We start from the raw sequence: 15,061 nt of genomic DNA, 5'->3' as shown, positions 1-15,061 counted from the left end.
GAGGGAGCAGGCGCTGTCGGAGGGTCAGCGCTGAGGGATGGTCACTGTCAGAGGGTCAGTGCTGAGGGAGCAGGCACTGTCGGAGGGTCAGCATTGAGGGAGCGGGCAGTGTCGGAGGGTCAGTGCTGAGGGAGCGGGCACTGTCGGAGGGTCAGTGCTGAGGGACGGTCACTGTCGAAGGGTCGGTGTTGAGGGAGCGGGCACTGTCGGAGGGTCAGTGCTGAGGGAGTGCTGCACTGTCAGGGTCAATGCTGAAGTAGTGCCACCTTGTCAAGCATGCCATCTTTCTGATGATATGTTAAGCTGATCAGTGTGGAGTTCCCTCAGCGCTGACCCCTCCAACCTTCTTGGGTTAAGTCACTGGCGTGGGGCATTGATCCCAGGGATTTCAGAATTAGACTGGAATGGAAGATGCCCGTTCCTTTACAGAGTACTGGCAATCCAGCGGCTGGCGGAGGTTTGTTTATGGATGATTGACCTATGAATGTATTGTTAATATTCTTTCTGGAAATACACAGAGAACACAGTGCACCTGTTGACAGTGCTCCATTACTCTTCTGTCTTGAGTGGCGACTGGCAGGTGGTCGGGCTGTTCGACTACAGGTGCCATCGCGGCAGTAGAAGGTCCGTCCGTGGATAGGTGTGCTGACTGCCTTCCAACCCTACCACAGAGGCACCGAGGCCAGCGGATGTGGAAACTAGTCCAGCCTCTTTTCCCTGTGTGGCTCCTGCCGGCCAGCTTGGTTTGACAAGGCTAGGGACTGCCGTCTAGATTCTCGCTAGCTGTTCACCGCCACGACCTTTTCTGTATTCGCAGGTCATCCTCACAGGACCAGCCCAGATATGGCAGTCGTCCAGATGCAGAAAAACACAATGGTACTGTTTGCCGTTTGCCAATTCAGCAGCTACCGCTTTAGCCAATGTGTGTGGGGTGGTGGGGGTGGTGGGGGGGGCGGGGGAATGTAGCGTGAACGGAGTGAGTTGTAATGTGTTAATCATTTAACAGCATTTAAAAAGCATCTGGATGGGTGCATGAATAGCAACGGTTTGGAGGGGTATGGGCCAAATGCTGGCAAACGCTACTAGGTCAGACGCGGATGTCTGTTCGGCGCGGATGAGCTGGACCAAAGGGTCTTTTTCCGTGCTGTATGAATCTATGACTTTAAACCAACTCACTGCTCCAGAATACACTACACTCTCGGGGAGTGAATTCCACAGATTCACAAACCTTTGCGAGAAGTAATTTCTCCTCATCTCTGTTTTAAATCTGCCACCCCTTAGCCTAAAACTATGACCTCTTGATCTAGATTTGCCTTACATGAGGAAACATTTTTTCTACTCGGAGACAATAAGGACTGCAGATGCTGGAAGCAGAGTCTATAGGTGTGAGGCGGGAAAAGCACAGCAGGTCAGACAACATCCGAGGAGCAGGTACGTCAATGTTTCAGCCCGAAACCTGCTCCTCGGATTTTGTCTGACCTGCTGTGCTTTTCCAACAATTTTTGTATGTCTACTTTATCAATCCCGTTTAGCATCTTCTGCATCTCAGTTAGATCTCATTCTGCTAAACTCCGTAGAGTCTAAGCTTAAACTGCTCAATCCCTCTTCATAAGACAGACCCCTCACCTCTAAACTCAACCTTTTGAGAGAAAAATACAATCGTTTTTAAACCCTTCCTCTTCATCATTTACCCTTCTTTCTCCTTTTTGATACCTTGCATCAAGTCCGTCCTTCAGAATGACCCCTTTCCCTGGAGATGACCCCTTTCCAACCAGCACTTTGAATAGTTGTCCGTGTGGATCTCATACTTCATTCGAGGCAGAGGCGGTTCTTAATTCGAGACATTTAGATAAGTACATGAACAATAAAGGTTTGGAGTGATATGGGTCAAGCGCAGGCAGGTGGGACTAGTTTAGCTTGCAAATTATTGTTGGCATGGACGGGTTGGACCAAAGGGTCTGTTTCCATGCTGTATGACTCTAAGTTCGTTGCCATTAAAATAGAACTCGAGATACCTTTTCGCTGTGGATAAGAGATTATAAGAGACTGTGCAATCACACTGGTAATGCCGCACTCATTTCCACGTCTTTTAATTTCTCTTTAATCAACCTGGGACACACCTCCATGGGACATCACATCCTAGGATGAGATGTGAACCTGGAGCTACTGCCCCAGAATTAGGGACACTACCCACTCTGTCACAAGACCCTCTTGTTGCCCCTTTATATTTACTCAGTCACTTAATTAATCAGTTAACAGCAATCAGCAAAATGTGAGGTGTTGCATTTTGGAAAGGCAAATCAGGGCAGGACTTATACACTTAATGGTAAGGTCCTGGGCAGTGTAGCCGAACGAAGAGACCTTGGGGTGCAGGCGCATAGTTCCTTGAAAGTGGAGTCGCAGGTAGACAGGGCGGTGAAGAAGGTGTTTGGTACGCTTGCCTTTATTGGTCAGTTGGGAGGTCATGTTGTGGCAGTACAGGACATTGGTTAGGCCACTTTTGGAATACTGCGTTCAATCCTGGTCTCCCTGCTATAGGAAGGACATTGTGAAACTTGAAAGGGTACAGTCAAGATTTACAAGGCTTTTGGAGTGTTTGAGCTATAGGGAGAAGCTGAATAGGCTGGGCTGTTTTGATTGATTGATTGATATTTTGTCATGTGTAACAAAATACAGTGAAAAGCTTTGTTTATGAACGGTACAGGCAGATCACGGCAAGCAAAGGATGTACAGATCAAAAAGCCTTAGAGGCATACAGGTTACATTGCAGGTTACATTGTTTGAGGCTAGAGCCCCTTCAGCAGTCTGATAACAGCTGGAAAGAAGCTGTTCCTGGACCTGCTGGTGCGTGTGCTCAGGCTTCTGTATCTTCTGCCTGACAGAAGAGGTTGTAGGAGATCATTACTGGGGTGCGACGGGTCTTTGATGATGTTGGCAGCGAGCTGTGTAAATGGAGTCCATGGATGGAAGGTTGGCTTCCGTGATGGTCTGGGCTGTGCACACCACCTTCTAATGGTCCTGGGCAGAGCAGTTGCCATACCAGGCTGTTTTGCACCCAGACAATATGCTTTCAATGGTGCATCTGTAGAAGATGGTGAGAGACCTTTTCAACATGCCCTGGAGCGTCGGAGGCTGAGGGGTGACCCTACAGAGGTTTATAAAATCATGAGGGGCATGGATAGGGTGAATATCCAAGGTCTTTTCCCTTGGGTAGGGGAGGCCAAAACTAGAGGGGCATAGGTTCAAGGTGAGAGGGGAAAGATTTAAAGGGGATCTGAGGGGGCAACTTTTTTATGCAGAGGATGGTGCGTGTATGGAATGAGCTGCCAGAGGAAGTGGTGGAGTTTGGTACATTTACAACATTTAAAAGGCATCTGGATGGAGACATAGATAGGAAGGGTTTAGAGGGATAGGGGCCAAATGCTGGCAAATGGGACTAGATTAATTTAGGATATCTGGTTGGCATGGACGAGTTGGACCGAAGGGTCTGTTTCCGTGCTGGACATCTCCAGAACTCAGCATCTTAATGACTTGGATGATGGCATAGCAAGTTAGATATCCAGATTTGCTGATGACACAAAGTTGGGGGCTATTGCAGACAGTGTAGATGATAGCATGAAATTAAAAAGGGAGATTGATAGACTAGGTGAATGGGCAAAACTGTGGCAGATAGGTTTCAGTGTAATCAAGTGTGAGGTTATCTGTTTTGGACTGACAGAGGACAGATCAGGGTACCTCCAATATGGTATGAAGTTAATTACAACGTATGTCCAAAGAGACTTTGGGGTTCATGTGAAAAGGTCTTAAACATGCCAAAAACAGATGCAGAAAATAGTCAGGAAAGCTGATGGAATGCTGGCCTGTAAATGTAAAGGACTGGAGTGTAAAAATGCAGAAGAAATGCTGTGGTTATACAAAACCCTGGTTAGATCCCACCTGGTGAGCAGGTCTGGGCACACTCCTCAGGAAGGATGGATTGGCCTCAGAGGGAGCACAACGTAGGTTTACGAGAATGATACCTGGACTTCAGGGGTTACGTTATGAGGAGAGATTGTAGACCTGTTTTCTCCAGAATTTAAGAGATTAAAGGGTGATCTGGCCGAAATCTTCAAGATATTAGCAGGAAAGGACTGGGAACTAGGGACGTAGGGCACATAGTCCAAAGGTTAGGGCCAGACCATTCAAGAGAGAAATGTTAGGATGCCCTTCTACACACAAAGTGGGTAGAAGTTTAGAACTCTCTTACACAAACTGCTGTTGATGTTAGATCGGTTGTTAATTTTAAATCTGAGATGCATAAACTTTGCTAAGCAATGGTCTTAAGGGATATGAGCCAAAGACAAGTTGGAATTAGGCCATAGATCAGCCATGATGTCACTGAATGGCGTAACAGGCTGAATGGCCTCCTCCTGTTCCTATAACTCCTGCTACACTGACAATGGTAATGTAGTGGGATTGTCATTCGGGGCGGAATCCAGTGGCTGCCAGGTTAATGCTCTAGGGATACACTCAACAGCTGGTGAAAGTTCAATTCATAGAGCACGGAAACAGACCCTTCGGTCTAACCAGCCCATGCTGACCATAATCTCAAACTAAACCAGTCCCACCTGCCTGCTCCTGGCCTATATCCCTCCAAGCCTTTCCTATTCATGTAATTATCCAAATGTCTTTTAAACGTTGTAACTGTACCTGCCTCCACCACTTCCTCAGGAAGTTCATTCCACACATGAACCACTCTCTATGTAAAAAAAAATTGCCTCGTGTCCTTTAATAATCTTTCTCCTCTCCCCTTCACAATATGCCTCCTAGTTTTGAAATCCCTGATGCAAGGGAAAAGACACCTGCCATTCACCTTATCCCTGCCCCCTTATGATTTTATAAATCTCTATAAAGGTCACCTCCTCAGCCTCCTACACTCCTGTGAAAAACGTTCCAGCCTTTCCTTATAACTCAAACCCTCCATTCCTGGCAACATCCTGGTAAATCTCTTCTGAACCCTCTTCTGCGTAATAATATCCTTCCTATAACGATGCGACCAGGAGTGGACACAGTTAATAAATCCAATTAATAAATCTGGGATGTAAAGCTAATCTCTCTGATGGTTGCCCCTATGGTTGTTGTCTGACATTGTAAAGACACATCTGGTTCATGAATGCTATTTTGGGAAGGAAATCTGCCGTACTTACACAGTCTGGCCTACCTGTCATGGCAAACCACAGAAAAGTGTTTGACTTCACCAATGTTCCCTCTAGATTGCGCTTTCGCTGGGATCCCCTACACATGGCCCAATCGAAGTCCCAACACTTAGCTTTCACTTTTGGAACACACTGTCGCTTGAAGGTTCCCACAGCGGCAGGAGAAATTAGAATGTCGCTGTCGACTATCCTCTGAAATGGCTCTAATGAGCCAATAATGTTGCAATGCCCACATCCCATTGAAAGAATGGAGAATGTGACCTTATCAATCAGCATATCCCTTCTCCCTCCCTATCTCAGGGACACGAGGCTCAAGTTCAGGCCCCAACTCATCAGAACTGTGTAATGACTCAAATAAACCAAACAACTGTGGATGCTGAAGCAAAACCCAAAAATTAGTTGGGAAACTCAGCAGGTCTGGTGGTGTAAGGTGGGGGGCACAGTGGCTGGCTGGTTAGCACTGCTGCCTCACAGTGCCAGGGATCCGGTTTTAATTCCACCCTGTGTGTGGAATTTGCATATTCTCCCTATGTCTACGTGGGTTTCCTCCCACAGTGCAGGGATGTGCAGGTTACGGTGGATTGGCCGTGCTAAATTGCGCCCTGGTGTCCAATGATGTGCAGGTTAGGGTGGATTGGCCATGCTAAATTGCCCCGTAGTGTCCAGGGATGTGCAGGGTAGGGTGGATTGGCCGTGCTAAATTATCCCGTAGTGCCCAGGGATGTGCGGGTTAGGGTGGATTGGCCGTGCTAAATTGTCCCGTAGTGCCCAGGGATGTGCAGGTTAGGGTGGATTGGCCGTGCTAAATAGTCCCGTAGTGCCCAGGGATGTGCAGGTTAGCCTGGATTGGCCGTGCTAAATTGCCCCATAGTGTCCAGGGATGTGCAGGTTAGGGTGGATTGGCCATGCTAAATTGCCCCGTAGTGTCCAGGGATGTGCAGGGTAGGGTGGATTGGCCGTGCTAAATTATCCCGTAGTGCCCAGGGATGTGCAGGGTAGGGTGGATTGGCCGTGCTAAATTATCCCGTAGTGCCCAGGGATGTGCTGGTTAGGGTGGATTGGTTGTGCTAAATTGTCCCGTAGTGCCCAGGGATGTGCAGGTTAGGGTGGATTGGCCGTGCGGGTTAGGCTGGATTCGCTGTGCTAAATTGCCCCATCGTGTCCAGGGATGTGCAGGGTAGGATGGATTGGCTGTGCTAAATTGTCCCGTAGTGCCCAGGGATGTGCGGGTTAGGGTGGATTGGCCGTGCTAAATTGTCCCGTAGTGCCCAGGGATGTGCAGGTTAGGGTGGATTGGCCGTGCTAAATTGTCCCGTAGTGCCCAGGAATGTACAAGCTAGGTCGGTTTGCCGTGAGAAATGGAGTGTAACAGGAATTGGGAGAGGGTAGGTCTAGGTGGGACGATGTCAGAGGGTCATTGTGGACTCAATAGGCCGAATAGACTGCTTCCACACAGTCAGGATTCTGTGTTCTGTGGAGAAAAAGCAGAGTTAACGTTTTGGTTCTAATGAACCTCCTTGGCCCTCGGTAGACATTGTCTTAATTTTTCTTTTCATGAATTTTAGTTTTGTGGAAGGACTATTATTCTGAACTCTTTATTTCTGTATTTTGCTAATGTATTACAATGATTTTGTACTTTTGTAGGTCTGTAAACTTTTAAAATTCCTTTCCCCCAAGACTTTGTACTCAAGAATCTGTACCTAACCTTTGTACCTGAGATGGTGCCATAAGTGGAGACTTGTAAACTTTTCACTGTGCTCATGTGAGTACATGTGACAGCAAAGCTAATTCTATTCAGTTCTTCAGACTCAAAATGCTCACTCTGCTTTCCCTCTCCAAAGCTGCCACTGGACCTGCTGAGTTTCTCCCAACGATTTCTGTGCGCGACAACTCCTCTGAGCAGGTTGATAAAATATCCACACCCCGCTTTCCTCCTCGGAAGAGTCAGGGGTTCGCTTGCGGAAGGGACTGTCAGATCAGTGTCTGCGGCCCTTTCAGCTGGCATCTTCCAAGGCAGCAACAGTTCAGGGCTGGGGAAAATGTCCATGCTTTGCCCTCTGATGTTGTGTCTGGAAACTGCGTGAAGGACTGAGGAGGTTTGGGCCATAGTGAGACCGTCGCGTTTGATGCTCTTTCTTCTATCTGCTTCGCAGGGTGCGGCCATGTTCCCTAGCAAGGTTACCACGGAGCAACAGTCGTTGGTCCTGGTAAAACGGCTGCTAGCAGTGGCCATCTCCTGCATCACGTATCTCCGAGGCCTCTTCCCCGAGCACGCCTACGGCACACGATACCTGCAGGGTAACCTTTCTTTATGGTCTGGTACGGTAGGGGGCTGGGATGCTCTTCGGAGGTCTTCAGTCCGGACTCTGTTGGGCCGAAAGGCATCCTTCCTCGGTTCTGTGCAAGCGGGGGAGAGGGGCTGGGGAGTGAGGGAAGCAGCGTCATTCACCTCCCTCTGAAGTGCGTCTTTGGCAGTCTGAAATGGAGGCCTCCCTGACATGTGCAGCGATGACGAGAGCAGGGGAGATCGAGCCAGCGTGGGGAAAGCGTGACAAAGCGGAAGAGATTGAGATCTTGTAGGAAGTCCCAGCAAGGCTACGCACTTAAGAAAGTCTCTGCAGGGTGGAGCTGGAGGAACACACCAGGTCAGGCAGGATCAGAGGAGCAGGAAAGCTGATGTTATGGGCTAGGCCCGAAATAGCAACTTTCCTGCTCCTCTGATGCTGCCTTCCTCCAGCTTCACACTGTGTTGACTCTGACTCCAGCATCTACAGTTCTTGCTATCTCTACTGAAATAAGTCTACAATGGTTGACCTTTATTTCTTTACTTTTTTACGCCACACTAAGAGCAAAAAATATTTACATGAATCTCGCCAGGGTTGGAGGTTGTGAGCTACAGGGAGAGGCTGAATAGGCTGGGGCTATTTTCCCTGGAGCATCGAAAGCTGAGGGGGTGACCTTATAGGGGTTTATAAAATCATGAGGGGCATGCATAGGGTGAATAGCCAAGGTCTTTTCCCTCCAGGGTAAGGGGGAGTCCAAAACTAGAGGGCACCCACCCCCACCTTATCCCTGTAACCCTGCATTTCCCGTTACTAACCCTCCTAACCTATACATGCCTGGGCACTACAGGGCAATTTATCACGGACAATCCACCCTAATCTGTACACCCCTGGACACTGTGGGACAATTTAGCTCGGCCAGTCCACCCTAATGTGTACATCCCTGGGCACTACAGGGCAGACTAGACTATCACAGTTAGGTGCAGGAGGAGGCCATCTGGCCCTCTGAGCTGGTTCTACTATTCAATGAGGACAGGTCTGATCTGTAGCTTACCTGAATCTACTAATGTTGACTCCATAACCCTTCATGCCTCGAAATTATGAAAATCTCAGTTTTCAGATGATCAGCTGTCAGCAACCAACCGTACGTAGCACGGCGGCTCAGTGGTAAGCACTGCTGCCTCAATTCCACCCTCGGGTGACTGTCTGTGTGGAGTCTGCATGTTCTCTCCCATGATTGCACGGATTCTCTCCAGGTGCTCCGGTTTCTACCCACAGTCCAAAGGTCTGCAGGGTAGGGTGGATTGGCCTTGCTAAATTGTCCCATAGTGCCCAGGGATGTGCAGGTTAGGGTGGATTGGCCGTGCTAAATTGTCCTGTAGTGTCCAGGGATGTACAGGTTGGGGTGAATTGGCCATGCTCAATTGTCCCCGTCGTGCCCAGGGATGTGCAGGTTAGGGTGGATTAGCCGTGAGTCCCATAGTGCCCAGGGTTTGCGGGTTAGTGTGGATTGGCCGTGCTAAATTGTCCCATAGTGCCTAGGGATGTGCTGGTTAGGGTGGATTGGCCGTGCTGAATTGTCCCATAGTGCCCAGGGATGTGTGGGTTAGGGTGGATTGGCCATGGGAAATGTGGTGTCACAGGGATAGGGTACAGGGGTGGGATGCTCTTTGGAAGTTCGTGTGGACTTCATGGGCTGAATGGCCTGCTTCCACACTGTAGGGATTCTGTGAAATTCTGCGTTGATTTCTGGTGAGTTTTCCCAGGTGGTGGTGTTTGTGCTGAAGAAATCCAATCTTAAATTTGTCGTTTCCTCAGATCTTTGCATCAAGATTCTAAGGGAGGATGACAACTGCCCGGGATCCTCTCAAATTGTCAAATGGTTTGTGGCAATTCTTCTTTATTCTTCAGAATTGTAAAAGAAACCGTGTGATATCTCCTGTAATGACAACTACTTGCATTTTATACGAAGCTCCTGGGGTGATACGTAGGAATGAAGCAGCTGGAGGTGGTGACAGATATAGGGAGGGGGTGTGTAGTCCGGAGGAGGTGACAGAGGTAGGGAGAGGGTATGGAGGCCGGAGAAGGTGACAGTGATAGGGAGGGGTTGTGGAGGCCGGAGGAGATGATAGAGATAGGGAGGGGGTGTAGGGGGCTGGAGAAGGTGACAGAGATAGGGAGGGGGTGTAGGTTGCTGGAGGAGGTTACAGAGATGGGAAGAAGTTTCAGAGATGTACTTCTGAGGGTCTATAAGGCTGTGGTCAGGCCACTTTTGGAGTATTGTGTGCAGTTTTGGGCCCTATATCTCAGGAAAGATATATTGACCCTGGAGCGGGTTCAGAGGAGATTCACGAGAATGGTCCCAGGAATGAAAAGTTTAACATATGAGGAATGTTTGAGGACTCTAGGCCTATACTCGATGGAGTTTATAAGGATGAGGGGGTGGAATCTAATTGAAACTTACAGAATACTGAATGGCCTGGACAGAGTGGATGTTGAGAAGATGTTTCTATTGGTCGGAGAGACTAGGACCTGACGGTACAGCCTGAGAGTAAAGGGAAGAGCTTTTAATTCGGAGATAAGGGGAAACCTCTTCAGCCAGACAGAGTGGTGAATCTATGGAATTCACTGCCGCAGAAGGCTGTGGAGGCCAGGTCATTGAGTACATTTAAGACTGAGATAGATAGGTTTTTGATTATCAAGGGGATCAAGGGTTACGGGGAGAAAGCAGGAGAATGGGGTTGAGAAACTTATCAGCCATGATTTAATGGCAGAGCAGACTCGATGGGCCGAATGGCCTGATTTATGCTTCTATGTCTTATGGTCTAAGTGTCTGAAATAATTCCACAGAGAATAATATTCCATCACCAAGCTATCCTTGTTTTACACGTGGAGAGACCTTGACATTGATCCAGCTCCTGCAGATCCAGCTCTCAGAGTGAACAGAAGCTCTGACTGACCCTCCTGTTTATATTTGTCAGCCAGGGCTCCCTGATTGGACCAGATTAACAGCCCCAGTCAGGGACCTCATATTCTATGGGGTCCACCTGGCAGACTTCGTTACAATCACTACGGTGTCGGGGATGGAGAGGGTGATAGGGATAGGGAGGGGGTATAGGGGGCTGGGGGAGGTGACAGGGATAGGGAGGGGGGTAGGTGACAGATAGGGAGGTGTAGTGGGCTGGAGGAGGTGACAGAGATAGGGAGGGGTGTAGGGGGTTGGAGGAGGTGACAGAGATAGGGAGGGTGTCTAGGGGGCTGGAGGAGGTGACAGAGATAGGGAGACGTGTAGGGGGCTGGAGGTGGTGACAGAGATAGGGAGGGGTGTAGGGGGATAGAGGAGGTGACAGAGATAGGGAGGGGTGTAGGGGGCTGGAGGAGGTGACAGAGATAGGGAGGGGGTGTAGGGGCTGGAAGAGGTGACAGAGATGGGGAGAGGGTGTAGGGGCTGGAGGAGGTGACAGAGATGGGGAGGCGGTGTAAGTCCTGGAAGAGGTGACAGAGATGGGTAGGTGGTGTCGGTCCTGGAGGAGGTGACATGTAGGAGGGGGAGACGAGGCTGGAAGAGGTTACAGAGATGGTGTAACGGGACTGGAGGCACTTACAGCGGTAGGGCAGGATGTAGGGCATGGGGAGGTTATGGAAACATGGAGAGGACATAGGAACTGGAGAACTGGAGGACATGTTCAAGATAGGAAGAGATATGAAAAGTGACCCAGTTATCGGCCATCTGTCCCACCTAGTGAAAAGAGAGACAAGTTGTTGAAGATTTTCTACTTTCAGTCATGAGGACAATGCAAGAATGTCAAACTTTATATAATTGCAACAAATTGAACTGCAGGAGAGAAGGATGATTGGTGAAATGACAGTGATTGGTCAAACCGTCGTCTTGGAGAAACCAATGGGGAACTATAGGCTCCGCAGTCTCCTGGGTAATCCAAATAAAGTGCAGGGCCTGGACATATTACTTCAGTTTGCAGAGAATGTGATCCCTGGGGTTATGAATGCATGTCGCGTCTAGTGAACATTTATGAGCTCCATTCTGAGCTCAGTCGATTATCTGAAATTGGTTGTTAATGTCACCACAGAAACTTGTCTCTCTTTTCAGCAAGCTTGTTTCTTGCAGTACCAAGTGACTGACCTATTTATATTGCTGTCAAATGCAGTTAGATGACAGCAGTGAGTTGGGGACATCAAACTGAAGGTGCTACGTAAGTAGAAGTTGTTGTAATGCAGGAGTTAGGCGTGCAGATGGCCCGAACATCACGTAGCAGGGATTCGTAATTTCATTTCACTTTCCAAACGTGAGGGTTCAACTCTGAAAACAGGCGATTCACGTGGAATTAAGCCTCTCGTTCACGTCTGGTTGAGGAGTTGCTTTGTCTGCGTCCCTGTTCTCCCCACGGGGCCTCTTTCTGCCAGAAACACCCTTTCCTCCAGGGAGGGTCAACTTGCCTGCTCGAGCTCCCCTGCTCAATGCCCTACCAACCGTCCGTGCCCCATTCCCAGGGGCACCACCAGCTGTTGGAGGTCCCACTACTTTGTCAGCAGTCTTGTGAGTAAATATTGCTGGTGTTGAGCAGAAATGGGGAGGTGGTCTTGAGTAAAATAAATGCGTGGCTCCAGGAGATAACCAACCATTACTCGCTGGCTATTGTTACAGTGTGCAATATATATCACACGATTGTTCTGTTTTGTGTAGGATGATGGGATGCTACGACGCTCTCCAGAAGAAATATGTAAGTCATTCATGAATACTAGCTTTCTTGGGCCGAGAAAAAGCCAGGGGAATGACAGTAGAAACGATTGAGATAAAAACTCTCCTTGCCGTGATGTGAGACACATGTACGTGCTGTTCAGCGCACGCGCCAACACACCCTCAAAACAACAACAAAAGCACAAATTTACATTGTGCCTTTCATGCAATAAAGCAGGAGTATTAACAATTGACAATTTGAGCCCCAGCCACCTGAAGAGAGTTTTGGGATAGTGACCATAAGCTTAAACAAAGGGATAAGTTTTAGGTGGCTTAGGGACAGAGAGGGAGACAGAGAGGTTGAGGGAGAGATTTATAGCACTTAGCTCTCCAGGACAACCATCAGTGCTTGGTTTGAGATAGAGTGTGCAAGAAACCAGGATTGGAACAGAGCAGAGATCTGAAAGAGCTGGAAGCTGATGGAGGTTAGAGAGATTGGAAGAGATGCAGGGGCTGGAGACGGTGATAGAGATAGGGATGGGGTATAGGGGCCAGAGTACGTGACAGAGATAGGGATGGGGTATAGGGGCCAGAGTACGTGACAGAGATAGGGATGGGGTATAGGGGCCAGAGGATGTGACACAGATAGGAGGTGTATGGGCTGCAGGAGGTGACAGGTAGGGAGGGTGTAGGAGGTGACAGAGATAAGGAGGAGTGTAGGGACTAGAAAAGGTGACAGAGATGGGGAGGGGGTGTAGTGGGCCGGAGGAGGTGACAGAGATGGGGAGGGGGTGTAGGGGGCCGGAGGACTTTACGGAGATGGGGGTAAGGGGTGTAGGGGGCTGGAGGACTTTACGGAGATGGGGGTAAGGGCATGCCAGATTGAGAACAAGAGTGAGAATTGTAACACTGAGCTGTTGTTGAAGTGGGAGCCGATGAGGTGAATGAGGCACAGAACAGTGAGATGGGAACAGTTACCTCAGACATAGGGTGAGATAATTTGAGATGGCATCAAGGTTAGAGAGGCTGAGCAACCAGCCAGGAATGGTTCAGAATGACCAAGTGTAGAGCTAACAAAGACATGGATGAGGTGTTCAGCAGTGGATGAGATGAGACAGGGACTGTGCTATCCTGTGTATGGTGTGAGAAATCCTGGTAAAAGCAAACCAAACCCTTCCCTCACACGCACTGCAGTCACCCTGCTAAAGTGATAAGAGCAAAATAGGGGAGGCAGAGAATCCCTACAGTGTGGACGCAGGCGATTCAACTCATCGAGTCCACACCAACCCTCTGAAAAGCATCCCACTGAGGCCCACCCCACATTTCCCATGGCCTAATTGATCTAGCCTACACACCCCAGACACTAGGGGAAATTTATCATGGCTAATCCAATTCATCTGCGCATCTTTAGGCTGTGGAAAGAAACTGGAGCACCCAGAGAAAACCCATGTAGACATTCACCCGAACGTGGAATTGAACCTTGGTCCCTGGCGCTGCGAGGCAGTGGTGCTAACCGCTGAGGCACCATGCCACTCGTTAAGGCATGAGGCATTGGCTTGATTAGGGCAGTGTGAGGAGGAATGCCTCACCGTCCCACAAGAGGTGCCCTTATCAGAACACAAAATATTCTGAGGTGACTTGGCAGCATCAGCGCTGAAGGGACATTCCCCCTCAAAAGGGAGACGGGACAAAGGGACTCGGTTTAAAAATAGCAGATCAATCATTTCAGACAGAGACGATGAGAGTTTCTTTCTCTTGAATCTGTGAAACTGTCTTCCCCAGAGAGCTGGGTCATCAAATATGTTTAAGACAGGACTTGGTAGATTCTTGACCTGCTCCCAGTGTTCAGTCAGGGAAATGGGTGGAGGCCACATTCCAATTAGCAGTTGATCTTATTGAATGACTGGAGTTGGCCCGAGTGGCTGAATGACTCTTCCTACACCTTGTCCTAATTCAGGGAGGATCTTTTCGGGCAGTCCTAATTCAGGTAGGGTATTCCTACAGGCAGAAGAATACGAAGAGGCCATTCAGCCCCTGCTGAACTGCCATTCTATCCGACGGTAGCTTTTCTGTATCTCAACTGCCAAATACCACGTGTGGTAAAATAATTTGCATATGCGCCTCACCTTTCCTGACCTCAGGACATCCTAGTGCACGTCAGACCTGACAAAATGGGGCATTTATTTTCACTGACGTCCACTCAATGTTACAGTTTGTGCAGTAGTGAGATCCCACAAACAGCAATACGACAATGACCCAGATTTGATTTTGTTTGATTTATTATTGTCACCTGCACCGAGATACAGTGGAAAATATCGTTTTATGTGCTAGCCAGACAAATCCTACTTTACATAAGTTCCTCAGGGTGATAGAACAGAATACATCGTTACAGCTACAGAGGAGATGCAGAGAAAGATCAGCTCCAAAAATGAGAGGTCCATTCATAAGTCTGATAACAGCGGGGAAGAAGCTGTTCTTGAATCTGTTGGTACGTTTTCCGTCTGTTGTATCGTCTGCCTGATGGAAGCGGGTGGAAGAGATTATAACCAGGGTTGGAGGGGTCTTTGATTATGTTGCCTGCTTTCCCGAGACAGCTTGAAGTGTAGACAGAGTCAGTGGAAGGGAGGCTAGTTTGCATGGTGGACCGGGTTGTGTTCTCTGTAATCTCACGCGGAAGGGCAGAGCAATTGTCCTACCCAGCTGCGATGCATCCAGATAGGATGCTTTCTATGGTACATCTGTAAAAATTGGTGAGAGTCTTTGTGGACATGCTGAATTTCCTTCGCCTCCTGAGGAAGTAGAGGCGTTGGTGTGCTCTCTTGACTGTAGCATTGATGTGGATGGACTAGGACAGTTTGTTGGTGATATTTACTCCCAGCTCTTGACCA

At 48.8% G+C, this 15,061-nt stretch overlaps 1 protein-coding gene across 1 annotated transcript in view; it reads left to right on the top strand.

The window, feature by feature from the left end:
• Positions 1-843: 843 nt before the first annotated feature.
• Positions 844-15,061, top strand: part of LOC125481186 (HORMA domain-containing protein 1-like) — a gene marked incomplete at its 3' end in the record, with an annotated part of 30,439 nt that continues 16,221 nt past the window's right edge. The window contains exons 1-4 of the mRNA XM_048592390.1: positions 844-876; positions 7,349-7,493; positions 9,296-9,359; positions 12,180-12,216. Coding sequence (XP_048448347.1) covers positions 844-876; positions 7,349-7,493; positions 9,296-9,359; positions 12,180-12,216 — 279 coding nt within the window. The remainder of the gene's footprint in view (positions 877-7,348; positions 7,494-9,295; positions 9,360-12,179; positions 12,217-15,061) is intronic.

This window comes from Rhincodon typus, unplaced genomic scaffold (assembly GCF_021869965.1).
Source record: "Rhincodon typus isolate 14 unplaced genomic scaffold, sRhiTyp1.1 hic_rhity00001137, whole genome shotgun sequence".
Lineage (NCBI taxonomy): Eukaryota > Metazoa > Chordata > Chondrichthyes > Orectolobiformes > Rhincodontidae > Rhincodon > Rhincodon typus.
The sequence above is the reverse complement of the archived record's forward strand: the minus strand, read 5'-3'. Positions and strand labels throughout refer to the sequence as shown.